Source organism: Anomaloglossus baeobatrachus, chromosome 1 (assembly GCF_048569485.1).
Source record: "Anomaloglossus baeobatrachus isolate aAnoBae1 chromosome 1, aAnoBae1.hap1, whole genome shotgun sequence".
Lineage (NCBI taxonomy): Eukaryota > Metazoa > Chordata > Amphibia > Anura > Aromobatidae > Anomaloglossus > Anomaloglossus baeobatrachus.
Genome location: NC_134353.1, coordinates 757,100,462 through 757,117,712, shown reverse-complemented (window position 1 = coordinate 757,117,712; position 17,251 = coordinate 757,100,462). Strand labels below are relative to the sequence as shown.

Below are 17,251 nucleotides of genomic sequence, written 5' to 3'. Positions count from 1 at the left end.
TTTTTTTTGTGCATCATCTTTAGAAGAGGCTTCCTTCTTGGATGATGCAGACCACTTTAATGTAATGTGCGGCATATAGTCTGAGCATTGACAAACCAATCTCCCCCACCCCTTTAAACTCCGCAGCAATGCTGGCAGCATTCATACATAGTATCATAGTATCATAGTATCATAGTTTTTAAGGTTGAAGGGAGACTCTAAGTCCATCTAGTTCAACCCGTAGCCTAACATGTTGATCCAGAGGAAGGCAAAAAAAAAACCCCAATGTGGCAAACAAGTTCCAATGGGGAAAAAATTTCTGACTCCAGATCCGGCAATCAGACTAGTTCCCTGGATCAATACCCTGTCATAAAATCTAATATACATAACTGGTAATATTAAATTTTTCAAGAAAGGATTGAAATCTACAATCTACAATCTACATCTAATTGAAAAGACAACCTCTGGATATGACCCTGAGCACGTGGACTCAACTTCTTTGATCGACAATGGTGAGGCCTGTTCTGAGGGGAACCTTTCTTGTTAAACAGCTGTATGGTTTTGGCCACCGTGCAGTAGCTCAGTTTCAGGGTGTCACAATCTTCTTATAGCCTAGGCCATCTTCATATAGAACAATAATTCTTTTTTTTTTTCAAATCTTCAGAGGCTTTAATATTAGAGAGTGTAGTACTGTCCTGATTGGGTACACCTTATCACGTTGGGATGGCTTTACACTTTTTTGATCAAAAATAGTGTTTACTAAGTACCCTATGCTTATTTATATGCATTATACTTTTAATTAGTTACAGCAGGGTATATGTTTATATTATTTTCGGTTTTGGATTTTTATGTTTTATCGCTAGTATGAACATGAGCTTACAAGCTGCATGCACACCAACTCATACTCCAGCTCACTTTTTTGTTATCCATTTACACATGTAGCTTGATCAAGACATTTCATGGCATAACCACCAGAATGATAAAATTAGCATAATAAAAAGCTACAGGTTGTAAAACTGAAGTAGTATGTTAATGAAATAAAAGCCAGAAAAATAAAACATACATATATCTATCTTTCTGCAACATATTAATAAATCGCACATATAAATGTGAAAAAGAAGCAGCACACTGTTCAAAGTTTTAGAAAAAGCCTCCTGGAACCTGAAGGTTCCCATAAAAATGAAGCCAACAATGGAGACTGGAGGTAACAGCCCAAAAATAATGAACAAGGCATTCTACTTTTTCACCCACATTGAGATCTAAGGGGTAACGTTTCTCCTTTTGGACTGTGGCATGCCTGCCATGCCAGTGTGAGGAGGCTTATGATCCATGCAATGCTCCTCTGGGAAATTAAATATACAAATTTTCTCTTCAGAGAGAAGAGACTTGAACTGAATTCAAGGAGGCACAATGCATATCACTTATATTGAGAAATTCTTGATAAGGAAGCTACAATGATGGATGTACAACGTTGGTGAATAAACTAGATGTATTGTTCACTATCCCTGAAGCATTGCTCTTATCTCTTTTGTTGGTGTATAAATGGTATCATATTGATTAGAGGTGACCTGGGGGGAAATCATGGCTCCTGTATTGCCGCAGATATATTCAATCTGCATCTGAGATCCTAAAATTTAATATAGCAGCGGCTCTTCAAAATGTCAAAAGACAGCTCCTTTCTGCATTGTTCAATGTCTTCTCTGTGATGATGCCTGGCATAATGATGTAAATGCGCTGCTGGCATCATTCAGTAGAAGCGCACCTAGAAGTCTGTACAAAGAGGGTAGGATGGGAGGTGATTGGTTTTTTTTTATTCTGGAGGACAAAGTGGCATATAAGAAAATAAAGTGACATATTAGGGGCACATTATAATATAGATTGTATTATAACTGCATGGCTTTTTGGGGAGGCCCGCGCGGCAAGCAATATAATGTTAGCTTTGCTTTCTAATGTTTCAGCAGCGTGAGAAATGATGAAGGGCAAGTTTTATCTCTTTTTGCAAACCATTAATCAAATCTTAAATTATTCAAATTTGTGTCAAACTGTGAAATTCAGGAAATTCGACTCAAACTTGATCTCCCATGTATCGATCCACTCATCTCCGAATGTGATTTATATGTACACCTTTGCAGTCTAATGCATTATATTGTATGCGTCACAAATTACAATCTACTAGACTCCTGGATTACCTTTCCCAAAGTTAAAACTCTTATATTGATTATTATGTGCTGAAGAAATAAATTGCATTATGATTAGACGCGAGTATACCCGTGAAAGTTCAGTTCAGCGGGTTCAACCGGACTTTAAATAAAGTTCAGTTTTAGACCCAGACTTGGCCTGAACCCCAACTGAAGTCACTGATTGGCAGGTCGGGTCTCCACACACATATAGCCAGCCATAAAGAGAACATTTCCAGGGGCGGGGGGGCAGGGTTTTTTTTATTATTTTTGTTTGGTGCACACTACATCCAATCATGCTGTTGATACCCCCAGTGCGAGCCATTGAAACACAGCAAGTGGCTCGCAATGGGCTAAGCACCAAGTGTACCCGAGCACAACGATACTCGCACGAGTGGTTACTACAGGGTGGGCCATAAGTACAGATACACCCTGATAAAATGGAAGTGGTTGCTAATATCACCTTACCGTTTGTGGCCGAGTGATGCCGAAGGCAGCCATCTGCAAAGCCGCCATTTTGAATTCAACTTTACTCTTTTTTTATCAGAGTGTATCTATACTTATGGCCCACCCAGGATGTATCCTTACTTATGGCCCACCCTGTATAAATAAAGTACCCAAACTCCAAACTCGAACTCTGTTTTTTTTTGTAATGTCTGTGTTTGCTACGAACACCGAACCTCGGATTCGCAAATCTCTAATAATGATTATTTCTTTTATGTCCTGATTACAGAAATGATATTGGCAAGCTCAAATGCACACCTCCCTGACGTAGGCTACGGCCGAAACACGTGTTGGTGTGGCTCAGCAGTGGCTAATGGCGACAGGTAATCTACCCCTATGATGGGATTTCCTTGGTATTTTTCCTTGGCTTTTCCTGCCTGTGTTTATGCCTTTTAGTGATATGCAAACAGTTAATTATATCATATGATTTGCTTGAAGATCACATTCATCTAAATTACTGTTATACCCATGATGGGGACAGATATTTAGAATGTAACATATACCTTTATCCCTATGTAATCTATTGATTTTCTGTTTGCAAACCCAATTGCTGAATCTTGTGGTGCCTCGGCACTTTGTTCATTACTCACCCTTGCATGTACTGTTTTTACCATTATCTTTAATAAAAATTCTATATTTTATTATTGTATTGTCCTTGGCTACCTTTTCTATTGGTTTTGTTCTGGCGTAGTAGCCTGACTCCATTTTGGAGATTACTTATTTATTATTTATTAATTTTCTTTGTTCATTCGTGTATATCTCCTTCTGGCAACACAATTTGGTATTCATTCTTCAAGCTCAAATGCGATAGATTAATTGCATTGAATTCTGACACTTATTCCAACTCCAAAAAATCTATTTGCATTAAATAACAATTTCAAGTGGTTTGCTAAGTTTGAACCTATACAGAGATAACCTTGGTAATGGAATCATTGTGCTGGTCAAACATCTTACACAAGAACAATGGAATCTCAGGTGAGCTGTGCTGTTTGTTTCCATCATGCAGGTGTAATAATTCATGTTTCACTCTAAGCTCCTCAGCAGAAATACAAAGACTATTTTTCTTTGACTAGTCTTTTACTTGTTTGTTTTTTTTCTCTGAAAATGCTTTGAAATTTTGTCTGAAATTGCTTGTGTACAGTGCATGCTGTGTCATGTGTAGCAATTCTGCAGATAAAAAACAAACATAAAAAAGATAAATTGTTGGAATCACTGTACTGCTGCGAAATTAAAGCTGAAAATAATACAATGTTTATATATACAGATACTTTGTATCATGGAAATACATTTTATCAACACTTATCATCAAAGTAGAGAACAAATATTATAATTGTGAGGAGCATTGAGACGTTTGAGTTGTCTAGTGGATTAAACCTATGCCTTGACGGATTAAGACTGATATTAAAAATAAAAGTAATCCCCTAAAGGTCTCAGTCCAAAACTTTCTCAGTCCTACCTTCCTTGGCTAGTTTTTACGCAATGGGAGTGATAGAAAATCTCCAATTAATTTCTGAGGTCACCACTGCAGCCAATGAATGGTTAAAGCGCCTCAATCACCAGGATTTTCCTACATAACCTAAAGCCAGTGATATACTGGTACTATCAGGCTGATTCTATATATACCTTTAGTTGTCAGCTAGGATGTATAGTTTTTGAAACACAAGCTAGTAAAGTTTGTAAAATGAGCATCTTTTTGATTGGCAGCATCTGCCGATCAGCTGATATCTGGGGTGGGGTTTGATAATGATTCCCGCCCTCTGCCTGTCCATTCTCCCACTATCTATAATTTATGCTAATTTCATTAATTATAGAAGGTTGTGGCTATAAATCACTGTGGCTAGAAGGACCTTCCTGATGTCATACCCATGTGACCACAAGAGGTGGGGCCTCAGCCAACAGAAAAATAATGTTGCTTCTGGTATCAGCTATGTTGGCTGAGGCCCTGCCCCTTTTGGTCACATGGGTATGATGTTGGCAAGGTCCTTCTAGCCACAACCATTAGTAAAATGCTTCTATAATGAAATTAGCATAAATAAATGATAGGGGGAAGAACAACAGACAAGGGGGCGGGAATTACTATCAAACCACATCCCAGCTATTAGCTGATCGCCAGTTACTGACAATCAAAAACACTGTTCAATTGACAAACTTTACTTGCATGTGTTTCAAAACTTGTACATCCGAGCTGATCACTAAAGGTATGTATTAGAATTAGCATGTTAACTCCAGTATAGCACTGGCTTTAGGTTATAAAGGAAAATACTGGTGATTAGTGCGCTTTAAGAGGGCATTTCCTGACCTTTCTGATGTCAATACGAGACTGAGTAAGAACTGCTGGCAGGACGTATCTCCTCTGATATTTTAATATTAGTCTCAGCTTATTTTAAAATTGTTTTAATCAATTGACCAACTCCTTTAAGAAAATAGGGGGAATACGGTTAAGGCTACATTCACATCAACTTTTTTTTAACTGCGGCACAAATGGTTTTTTGGCGCAAAGCTGGATCCTTTACAAATGCGTTGTCATTTCTATGGAATTGCAGCAATATGCGGTCACTTGCGATTGCTTGTTTAACACACTGAATCCGTTGCTTTGCGGTATTTTACTTTTTTTCAAAAATGCTACTTGCAGAGTTTTTGTTTTCGGTCAAAATACTGCATGTCAATGGATCCATTAGATTGCGACGGTACCTGCAATGTGTTTCAATGAGCCGGATCCTGCTCTACTGGAAGTCACCACATTCTGATAGACAGGATCCTTTTTTCTGTACTAAGCATGCCCAGAAAGCAGCCTGGCATGGTCAGTACCAAAATCTCTCTCTCAGACAGAAAACCAGGATTGTGGAGGGGTGAGAGGGAATAATAAAGATGGAGTTCCTAAGTGTGTATTTGTATTTATTTGTAATAAAGTGTCTGTGCATTTATTTCTAATAAAGTATTTTTTCTCTGTGTGGTGTTTTTTTTTAACCCTTTATTGGAGATTCTAAATGGTTGGGTCAAACTTGGCCTGACATTAAGAATCTTGGGATTTATATCAGCTGGTAAAACACAGCTGTTATTAACCTCTTATTACCCATCATGCCATCCGGCACCAGGGCCGCTAGCAGAGTTAGATACAGCGCCAGAAGATAGCACTTCTATGAAAGCAGGGCAGCTTCGGACTCCAATTTTCAGCGGGGAGGGCAGAAAGCTTGGGCTACCCTGTGCTGCAGATTCCAATCCCCAGCTGCCTAGTTGTACCTGGCTGAACACAAAAATTGGGCGCAGCCCACATTGTTTTTTATTAATTCTTTCATGAAATTGATGAAATAATTAAAAAATAGGCCTTCCCTACATTTTTAGTTCCCGGCCGGGTACAAATAGGCAGCTGGGGCTTGGGGGCAGCCCATACCCGCCTGCTGTACCTGGCTAGCACACAAAAATAGGGCGAAGCTCACGTCATTTTTTTTTATTTTTTTTTAGTTTTTGGGCAAAAAAACTTAAGAAAAAGGCTTCCCTGGATTTTCCATTGCCAGTGAAGGTAACACCTAGTAGTGGGGGTTAGCAGCCAGTAGCTGCTTGGGTTACCCTTAGCAATACACTGTGTGCAGAATCATTAGCAAGTTGTATTTTAGAGGATTTTTTTTTATTATTGATAAACAACTATGTTCTCAATCAACCCAAAAGACTCATAATATTTTTGGAAGTTGGAGTGGGTTTTTTTTAGATTTGGCTATCTTAGGAGGATATCTGTTTGTGCAGGTAACTATTACTGAGCAGAATTCTTAGGCAACTTAATAAAAAACAAATATATTCCCATCTCACTTGTTTATTTTATCAGGTAAACCAATATAACTGCACAAAGTTTAAAAATAAACATTTCTGACATGTAAAAACAAAACCCAAAAAATTAGTGACCAATATAGCCACCTTTCTTTAGGATGACACTCAACAGCCTACCATCCATAGATTCTGTCAGTTGCTTGATCTGTTTACGATCAACATTGCGTGCAGCAGCCATCACAGCCTCCCAGACACTGTTCCGAGAGGTGTACTGCTTTCCCTCCATGTGGATCTTACATTTTATGAGGGACAACAGGTTCCCTATGGGGCTCAGATCAGGTGAACAAGGGGGCTATGCCATTATTTTTTCCTCTTTTAGACCTTTACTGGCCAGCCACGCTGTGGAGTAGTTGGATGTATGGAATGGAGCATTGTCCAGCATGAAAATCATGTTTTTCTTGAATGATACCGACTTCATCCTGTACCACTGCTTGCTGAAGTTGTCTTCCAGAAACTGGCAGTTCATCTTTTATGATACCAGCCCATCCATACCGGTACCCCACCTACACCTTGCTGGCGTCTGAGTCAGAGTGTATCTCTCTGCCCTTTACTGATCCAGCCTCTGGCCTATCCATCTGGCCCATCAAGAGTCACACTCATTTCATCAGTCCATAAAACCTTTGAATAATTAGTGTTAACCCTTTCAGCCCCAGGGTGTTTTCCATTTTCCTTTTGCTCCCCTTCTTCCAAGAGCTGTAACTTATTTATTTTTCTGTCAATCTTGCCATATGAAAGCTTGTTTTATGCAGGATGAGTTGTACTTTTAAACTAAACCATAAGTTTTACCATATAGTGTACTGGAAAACAGCAAAATAATTCAAAGTGTGGAAAAACTGCAAAAAAAGTGTGATTGCACAAACGTTTTTGGGATATTTTATTCACCATGTGCACTATATGGTAAAACTGATGTTTAGTTGTGATGCTTGAGGTCAGTGCGAGTTTGTAGACACCAAACATGTATAGGTTTACTTGTATCTAAGTGGTTAAAAAAAATTCACAAGTTTGTCCAAAAAAAGTGGCCCACGTTTTGCGCCATTTTCCAAAATCCGTAGCGTTCTCATTTTTTGGGATCTATACCTCAGTGACAACTTATTTTTTGCGACTCGAGCCGTCATTTCTAATAGTACCATTTTTGCGCAGAGGCTACATTTTGACCGCCTGTTACTGCATTTTGCGCAAAACTTGCAGCGACCAAAAAACGTAATTTTGGCGTTTGGAATTTTTTTGCCACTACGCCATTTACTGATCAGATTAATTGATTTTATATTTTGATAGATTGGGCATTTCTGAGCACGGCGATACCAAATATGTGTATAGTTTTTATTTTTTTAACCCTTTAATTTTCAATGGGGCGAAAGGGGGGTGATTTTAACTTTTAGGTTTTTATATTTTTTTTAATTTTTTAAAACTTTTTTCTACTTTTTATTTATTTTACTAGTCCCCCTAGGGGACTATAACGATCAGCAATCTGATCACTCCAAATATGCCATATATGTAGAGCTTAGCTACAGAGCTGAGATCTGCAGATATGCTGCTTTACTCTCAGTGCTAGCACTATGCTGCCACTGAGAGAACGTGAATCATGTTAGCTACAGGCATCATCACATGACCCTGTGCTACCATGGCAGCAACCAGAAGTCATGAGATCATGAGTGGGACTTACGGTGGGGGCGGCGGTAAGTAAAAGTAATGGCCGCGCGCATATACATCTCGCTGCCAGATTTTGGCAGCGAGATGTAAGGGGTTCAAAGTTGCTGGTGGAATGCGATTCAACTCATAACTTGCAGACACACGTCAGCTGTTGAAATCATTAATTCATGATTAACCTCACACGATCCATGATGGATATCTACGTCATGGATCGTGAAGGGGTTAAGATATTTCTTGGCCCAGTCGTGACGTTTTATCTCATGTTTCTTGTTTAAAGGTGGTGGTTTTTCAGCCTTCCTTACTTATTGCCATACTAACCGATCACCGGGCAGCACTGCACAGCTATCGCAAAGCTTCTCCAGCTTTTGAAAATCCCGGCCACTCATTATTCCATCTTGTATTCACTGCTACCTCCGCCCACCGGCGCCTATGATTGGTTGCATTCAGACGAGCCCCCACGCTGAGTGACAGCTGTCTCAGTGCAACCAATCACAGCCGCCGTTGAGCAGGTCTATGTCATGCAGTAAAATAAATAAATAAATAATTTAAAAAAAAACAACGTGCGGTCCCCACCAATTTTGATACCAGCCAAGATAAAGCCACATGGCTGAGGGCTGGTATTCTCAGAATGGGGGGCCCTACACAGCCTAAAAATATCAGCCAGCAGCTTATGATAGATGCGACAGTCCTAGGACTCTGACAGGCTCATCCCGAATTGCCCTGGTGCGGTGGCAATCGAGGTAATAAGGAGTTAATGGCAGCCCATAGCTGCCACTAAGTTCTAGGTTAATCATGCAGGCGTCTATGAGACACCCCCCCATGATTAATCTGTAAGTAAAAGAAAATAAACACATACACCCAAGAAATCCTTTATTTGGAATAAAAGAAAAAAAAGAATAAACATCCTCTTTTACCACTTTATTAATCCCCAAACAGCCCTCCAGGTCCGACGTAATCCACATGAGGTCCCACGATGCTTTCAACTCTGCTACATCGGAAGCTGACAGTGAGACAGACCACGACCACTCTGTCAGCTCCACGCAGCAACTGAAGTGAGTCGCGCTATTAACGATGACATCACTCAGGTTACCCGTGACCACCGCTGGATCCTCCAACTGTGACAGCAAGTCGCCCAAGTGACTGAAGTGAGCTGCGCGATCAGTGGTGCCCTCACTCAGGTGATTTGAATTCTCAGGTGGTGGACTCCTGCTGGCCGCGGGTAACTTGAGTGGCGGCACCGCTGATCGCGCGGCTCACTTCAGTCACTCAGGGCATTTGTAATCAACGGTGAGTCCTTTACTGGTGACTGCAAATCAGGCCATGGCACACAGACAGAGCAATGACAATGAAGTTGGGTGAAGTTCATCCGAGTTCATTCTGATCGTGCGTCTCTGTCTGGCAGCCAGCCATGCTCTATGGGGATGTAGCAGAGCCGAGTGGGACTGCACTGTCAAAAATGCATCCAAATTGCATTCAAAACGCATTCAAAACACATTCAAAATGCATGCTTTATGGATGCATTTTGTTTTGTCAAACGCAGTGTTTACAGTTGTCCAGTCTACCAGAGGGTGCATTTTTTTCTGCATTTGATGTGCGCACATACCCTCAGGGCTCCTGCGCACGTAACTGCTGAATATTCTGCAGCGATTTGACAGCACATGTGCGCTTCAAATCGCTGCAGAAACAATGCGTAATGGATGCATTTTTCTGTACAAAAAAAGACGATTTCATGCGCTATGGCTGCTGCCCCTACCATAGACAGAGCGGGAGCTGCATCCATAGCGCACGGAATAATTGCCATGCTCATTTTATGAACGCACGGATTTGGGTCAAAATTTTAGCACCCAAATCGCTACATTCATAAAAGCATCGTGCGCACGTCTCATGCACAATCTTCATAGATTGTGCTGGGGACGTCACTGCATGCAATTACGAAATGTGCACAGACAGCCTCAGACTGCACTGATGCCATACAAGGCTGTCTTTTTCTTTTAGCATTTTAGTGGTTAAAAATAAATCTGAACAATGTGATAAACAAACATTGACCTATGTCAGGGTTTGTTTTTTATTGTTTTTCTTTTTAGCTTTGAGCTTTATTTTTTATTGGTACTATTTTCAGGCACATAGGACATTTAAATCACTTTTTATCCTATTTTTTTTGAGAAATTCAAAGACTGAAACAACAATTCTTATTTTTTGGGGGGTTTAATGTACTGTTTCACTCATTTTATATTTCGATAGATTGGATTTTTATGGACACAATAATAACATATTTATTTCTCTATTTTTAAATGGTGGAAAAGGTTGGTGATTTAAACTTTTATGTTTTTCTTTTTCATTTTATTTCTGAACCTGATTTTTTGATTGCTTATACTATATGCTGCAGTTTATAGTATAATTGTGGTTCTCCTATGTTGCTCAGCATGTGGCTGAGCTTCACAGGGTAACTGTGAAGCCATGGGAGCTATCAGTGTGCCCGTGGCTGCTATATTTACCCTTCTGCGCCCCAGGAAAGTAGGTAGGGAATATGTGCCAGTGCTTGGGCAAATCAGCAAGCAAGACATTTAAATGGGGATGTTGGTGATTGACGTAAGGATTTAATGGTTAACAGCAGCGACTGGTACTAGCTCTATCTGCTGTTACAGAGAGATGGCATGTGACAGATATGAAGTGTGCTCAGCTCCTGAGCCTGCTCTATATACATCCTGCAGAGGCCTGTGATGGAAATGTACATCACAGGTCATTAAGTGGATTATTTTCTAAATTTACTAGTTGTAGTACTTTTAGTTTTCTTTGAGGTTGATTTAGGAATAATGCAGCACATAAATTATAACTTTTTTTAACAATTGTTAAAAATGCTGGAAGAGACAGAAAGTACAAATAGGGTCTTATCCTAAAACACTGTCAGCAATGTGCTGTAAGGGAGGGTAGACTCAACTGGTGTGGTTGTGAGAGTCACAACCACTGTAATGGTGTAAATACGGCTGCAGCAGAACCCACATCAAGATGCAGTTCAAATTTGGAGAGATAAGGGTTAATAAACCTCACTACTGTACAAAGGAGGATCCATGTAGAAGGAATTATTTTATTTGTCTACGCATTTCAAAGCCTTATGGCTTCTTCTTCAGGACCAATCATATACCTGAGGAAGAAGCTTTAAGGCTTTGAAACACGTAGACAAATAAAATAATTCCTTCTACATGGATCCTGATTTCTACAGTAGTGTGGTCTATTAACCCTTTTCTCTTCAAATTTGAACTGCAATTTTTTTTAACAAGACAAAGAACATCTGTATCACAGATCTGTTTCTTCTTACCTCTCCCTTCTTCCTGTTCTCTCATACTTCTCCCTTTCAGAGCTCTATTCCATGTACCTCCAAAGTCTCCTTGCTTAGTCCTCTCCAGAGACTCTTTGCCTGATGTTTTGAACCATGGTCCATATCTCCTTGGTGTGCTTGGTGACTCTGGTGCTTCCTTAAAAACCCTAACTAACGGGGCTGTTCCAGGTTCTGGGAGGTCTCCTCGATCACTGATGCCATCAACCAACGTCTTATCACTTTCTGACACAATATGTTCTCCTTCAAAACTTGCGTGCAAAAATACAACACTTCCAGCCGTTAAATATAAGATTATAAACGTGAAAAAGCGAATAGGCTTCCGTCGAAAATACCTCTGAAATTTTGCAATTATCTTGGCCATATCTTGTACATTATCTGAGTTTATTTTAAAAGCCTTTTCACTAGTTTAATTAATCACAATATTCAGCTTCCATATCTGCCACATTCTGTTCACAACATCCTGTATTATAGACACGGTCAGAATAGTTAAGCAGAAGTGGGCTGTTTAAGAAAATATACTGCAATTTTTAAATTATCTGAAGGAGAAAACATTTCTTTGCACTAAAAAGCAGCGTGCTGTAAAAATAAGAAGCGATTGCTTTACAAGTGACTGTGCTGTGTATTCCATTTCTGCTCAGTCTACTCCTAGCCAATAAAGGTTCCAAAGAGGGACCCTAGAGACGCCATTGATGGACAGTTCATTTTAAGAAAATTGAGAGTATGAAGGTGGTTTGAAAGCCGATCAGCTGACACAGCTTTCGCTCATTCTTTCTGTTTTCAGTTCTTGAGCACAGAATCTTGGAAGCATCACTTTAATGGAAATGACACCACTTCTTTTTCTGTAAAGAAGAAAGGTCCCCAGGTACAAAACACTCAGAGGAACCTTTTGTTAAATAAACCGTCATTCACTTTGGTCCAAGATGAAAATGCTGCACCTACAAGTCAAATGGAAAATAACCTCCTTAGTCATTTGGGACATTTCAGCTTAAAAAAAAACGTAAGAAAAAGAAAGAATATTTTTAACAGTACAACAGAATGAGATCTAAATACAAGTAAACACGGAAAAGCAAAGAATGGAAAAATATTTATATCAGCTGTTAACAAAAACCAGTGACAATGAACTCTCACTGATCAGGTAGCATGATATAGAACAAGATGAGATGATTAAATCAATACTTAGTTTTGTGAGAAACAGATTAGCATAATTTGTAGTATATTTAATTCTCATCCATAGAGGGCTTAAAGGTAACCTGTAATTCAATTCCTGCTGCATGAACAACAAGCAGCATGAATCAGTGCCTGACTGCATGATTGTAGCCAGGGAAATCATAGTTTGAAGAGTCGATCGATGACCAATGTGTCATATGACATCTGTGATTATATGGTGCTTTACGCACTGCGACATCGCTAGCGATCTCGTGAGCGATGTGACACGCCAGATCGCAGATTCGATCTGCCGAGATCGCACATGTGACCGGCGCTATAAAAAAAAACGACCTATGTGCGATCTCAGCAGATTGCATCTGCGATCTGGTGTGTCACGTCGCTAACGAGATCGCTAGCGATGTCACAGCGTGTAAGGCACCCTTTAGTCTCCCGGTACTTACCTAAACGCAACCTCAGAACCTCACAAAATTTCCTTCTCCACTCCACTCTTAGCTTCTCTTCTCACAATTGCATACAAGATTTCTCCTGGGCCTCCTCTATACTTTGGAATGCTCTACCCCAGCATATCAGACTCTCAGCTACCGTGAAAAGCTTCAAAAGTAACCTGAAGACCCACCTCTTCTGACAAGTCTACAACCTGCAGTAACCCTCAGACCAGTAAACTACTTCACAACCACCTCTGTCCTCACCTATTGTACCCTCACCTATAATCTCTATACTGTGAGCGCTCGTGGGCAGGGTCCTCTCTCCTCCTGTACCTGTCTGTGCCTTGTATTGTTCATGATTATTGTACTTCTTTTTATGTTTACCCTTTTCACATGTAAAGCACCATTGAATAAATGGCGATATAATAATAAATAATAATAATAATAATGAGATTAGTCCTGTGCACATGAGGAAGGGCCTATCATCAATTACACTGGAGACCAACTAATGTGAATGGGGGCTTCTCCTCTCACCTCTGACAAATAATGTTCAGATTCAGAGAGTGGAGAATTGATCAGTTTGAATTCAGACACTAAATTATTTTGTTGTCTCACTACATAAGCTGATTCCAACTGTCTGGTAGCAGCTTACTCCCCTCTCACCATAGAGAACACATGAACGCTCACCTGAGCCAAGCATTCATGTGTATGGCAAGATACTGAGTATTTTTCCAAACATTTATCTAATCAAACTGTTCAGGTCCTCTTGCTCTATAATAATCTGCCTTCATATAGGTCAATATGTGCAATCTTACAGATACCAGAATTAATGACTGCCATTTAAGAAAAATCCTCACAACACAAGCTCTTCACTCAAGCCAGATTGTGTGTAGTGCTTGAATGTTGGTGTCAAGTGTTAGGGGTACTTTGCACACTGCGACATTGCTAGCAATCTCGTTAGCGATGTGAAATGCTAGAACTTTCGAGATCGCACATGCGTTAAATTACCTATGTGCGATCTCGAAAGATCACACTTGCGATCTAGCATTTCACATCGCTAACGAGATCGCTAGCAACGTCGCAGCGTGAAAAGTACCCCTTAGTCCCTGCTATTATATTTATTGATTTAGGACTATTGGGCATTATCTCTCTGCATTGCAGAATTGCTTTTGTACCTTCCTGCCGAGTGCAATTTTCATTTTTGAACTTTCTTTTTTACATTCCCCTTCTTCCAAGAGACAACTTTTTATTTTTCTATCTAGAAAAGCATAAAGAAATAATTAAAAATAGAATTCTCATGTGAGAATTGGGTTTTTGATTGTGTTTAAATTAAGGTGAAAAAAGATAGAAATTTGCAAAGAAAAAATAAACTTGTTTTCTTGCCATTTACTGAGACACATGGGATTTTTATTTTTCCATCAATGTTGCTGTGTGAGAGCTTGTTTTTTTGCAAGTAATACTAAAGGTTTCTTTGAACCATTTTGAGTTACTTACAACAATTTGATCATTTTTTTATTGGATTTGTTTAGGGAAATGGGGCAATTAAAAAGCTTAATTTCGACATCTTGATTATTTTTCTCTTTATAGCATTAAAGTGGGCTTTACATGCTACGATATTTCTAGCAATTGCTAGCGATATCGTACGCAAAAGCACCAGCCCCCGTCGTGCATGCGATATCGTGTGATCGCTGCCGCAGTGAACATTATCGCTACAGCAGCGTCACACGCACTTAACTGGTTGTCGTCGTCGCTGTGACTGCCGAAAAATCCCTCCCTCAAGGGGGAGGTGCGTTCGGTGTCACGGTGACGTCACCGCGACGTTACTAAGCGGCCAGCCAATCAAAGCGGAGGGGCGGATATGAGCGGGACGAACATCCCGCCCACCTCCTTCCTTCCTCATTGTGGGCGGGACGCAGGTAAGGTGAGGTTCTTCGCTCCTGCGGTGTCACACACAGCGATGTGTGCTGCTGCAGGAACGAGAAACAACATCTATAAATAACCATTAACAATTTTTGGTTTTAGGATGACCTCTCCATGGTGAACCATTTTCAGCACTTTGGAGGACGTTTAAGGTCGCTGTTAAGTGTTACACGCTACAATACCGTTAATAAAGCCGGATGTCCGTCACTAACGACGTGACCCCGATGATAAAACATTAACGATATCGTAGCGTATAAAGCCCGCGTTACTGTTCGCTTTGATTCATTTTAGATTTTGATTGACTGGACATTTATGGGTGAGGAAATACTGAAAACTGTTTTTTAGTTATTTGTCTATTTATTTACTTCTTTATGGAGAAAAAAGGGGGAAATTTGAATTGAAGGTTTGAATTTTGTTTTTATTTTTACTTTAGTTTTTAGTCCCCTTTCACAAAATAAAATTCTCAGTGGAAAATTTCAACAATTAGAGCAAGTACCAATATCTGCCGTTAGGCACAGATGACAGCTACGCAACAAAGCCATTATTTGTCATTTAGGAGAGCTGAGCTTGCATCATACATAGGAACTCGAAATAAGACATACTATTATGTCCTATGTCAAGAAGAAGATAACATATTTTGGACTAAAAATCTTTTTTGAATTTGGATTCATTAAACATTTTGCATCATTTGCCTTCTACAGACGATGTGTTGCTTTGTGTTTCACTGTTTATTGATGGCTTCAGCATGGGTTAACTAACCATTTACACTGCCTTACTCCAACTGTTAAATGATTCCTTATCAGCAATATACAAGCCTATCAGCAGATGTTTACTGACTGTTTTTAGAAAAGAAGACCACATTCCCAAAACCACAGAATAATGGTTTGTATGTTCGTATGATTATAGTGTGGACAATATTGTTTACCACACTGTTGACAGCACATGTGCTGTTTAGGCTAAGTTCATTTGTCCAGTTATCATCAGTTAGAATGGATCCAGCAGAAATATGCTGCCAAAAGAGATGAACGAACCCCAAAGCTTGGTGTTTGTACCGAACACAGACTTTATAAAAAAAAAAAATGAATTTGGGTTCAGAGTTCGGGTGCTTTACGTATGATGACCACTTGAGCAAGCCTTGGTGTGCCGAGGTATGCTTGGTGCTCAGCCAAGTGAGAGCCGCTTGCAGTGTTTGAACGGCTCACACTGGGGATAACAGCAGCATGATTGGATGTAGCGTGCACCCAAAAAAAAGGAAAAACTCTGCTCACCCTCCCCTGGAAGTGTTCTGTTTATGGCTGGCTGCATGTGGGCAGAGACCCAAACTGCCCATTAGTGATTTCCATTGGGGTTCAGGTCAAGTCCGGGTCTCAAACCGAACTTTATCCAAAGTCCAGCTGAACCTTCCATGGGTCTACTCACCTATAGGCATAACTGTTTTGTCAGTTTTTAAATAATTGATTTAAGCTGGAATAATTTGTTTGACATTGGAGTCTATGAAAAACGGATCCATTAACCGATTTCTAATTATCTTGCATTTGAAACTGGTCCAGTAAACAGAAAACATCCTTTACAAATGAAAGAAAATTGGATGGCTAAATAGCAATCCATTAACAGATCTGTTTTTTATAGACCATGTAAGAAAACAAATTCAGCTGAAATCAATTATTTAAAACAGACCAAAAAGTGGTCTGTACATCTTTTTGGCCAATAGATTGCTGCTGGATCTGTTCTATCAGATTCCTGAACATGTGAACTTACACAGTATGATGTGCTGCCAATAATGATGATTTTTCAGTCTTCTTAAAAATCATTGCACCCATCTTATAAGCACAAAACAACCTCCATTAATGAACAAAGTCAGTCCCTAAATAAATAATACTTAATGTATGAAAAACCAGGAGGAGGTTTTTTTCAATTATCCCGTGAAGCAATTGACAGCAATATAATTAATAAACAGCCAGGAAAAAAACAACAACGAAGGCAAACCAAGCAACAAAAATCATTCCATAAAGTTAATTTAACAAAAAATAACAGAAGATAACAAATATATAATATTTGGTGAGGAAGTATACGACTAAGAAAGTAAATAGGAAGTAGAGGCACCTCCGTGCGTTTAGTGCCTGTGCACCCCCTCATGTCCTCCCTTTGGCTCATCTCATGCACAATTTTTCAAGGTATTATGATGTGACATTTACACCATAAATGTCTCCTGGGGAATATTGCTCACTTTTAAGTCAGTGAGTCTTTTGGTGCTCTCTACTTCTGTATGC

The 17,251-nt window shown here is 39.7% G+C and overlaps 1 protein-coding gene across 3 annotated transcripts in view; it reads right to left on the bottom strand.

The window, feature by feature from the left end:
• The window catches only part of WSCD2 (WSC domain containing 2), a 685,960-nt gene that overhangs the window by 433,733 nt on the left and 234,976 nt on the right, over positions 1-17,251 (bottom strand). For 2 of the 3 annotated variants that reach the window (XM_075324018.1, XM_075324011.1), the window contains one exon: positions 11,449-12,404. The exons of the other annotated variant lie outside the window; for it this stretch is intronic. In XM_075324018.1, the coding sequence (XP_075180133.1) occupies positions 11,449-11,830 (382 nt within the window). In that variant the 5' untranslated portion in view covers positions 11,831-12,404. The remainder of the gene's footprint in view (positions 1-11,448; positions 12,405-17,251) is intronic. 3 annotated transcript variants of the gene reach the window in all.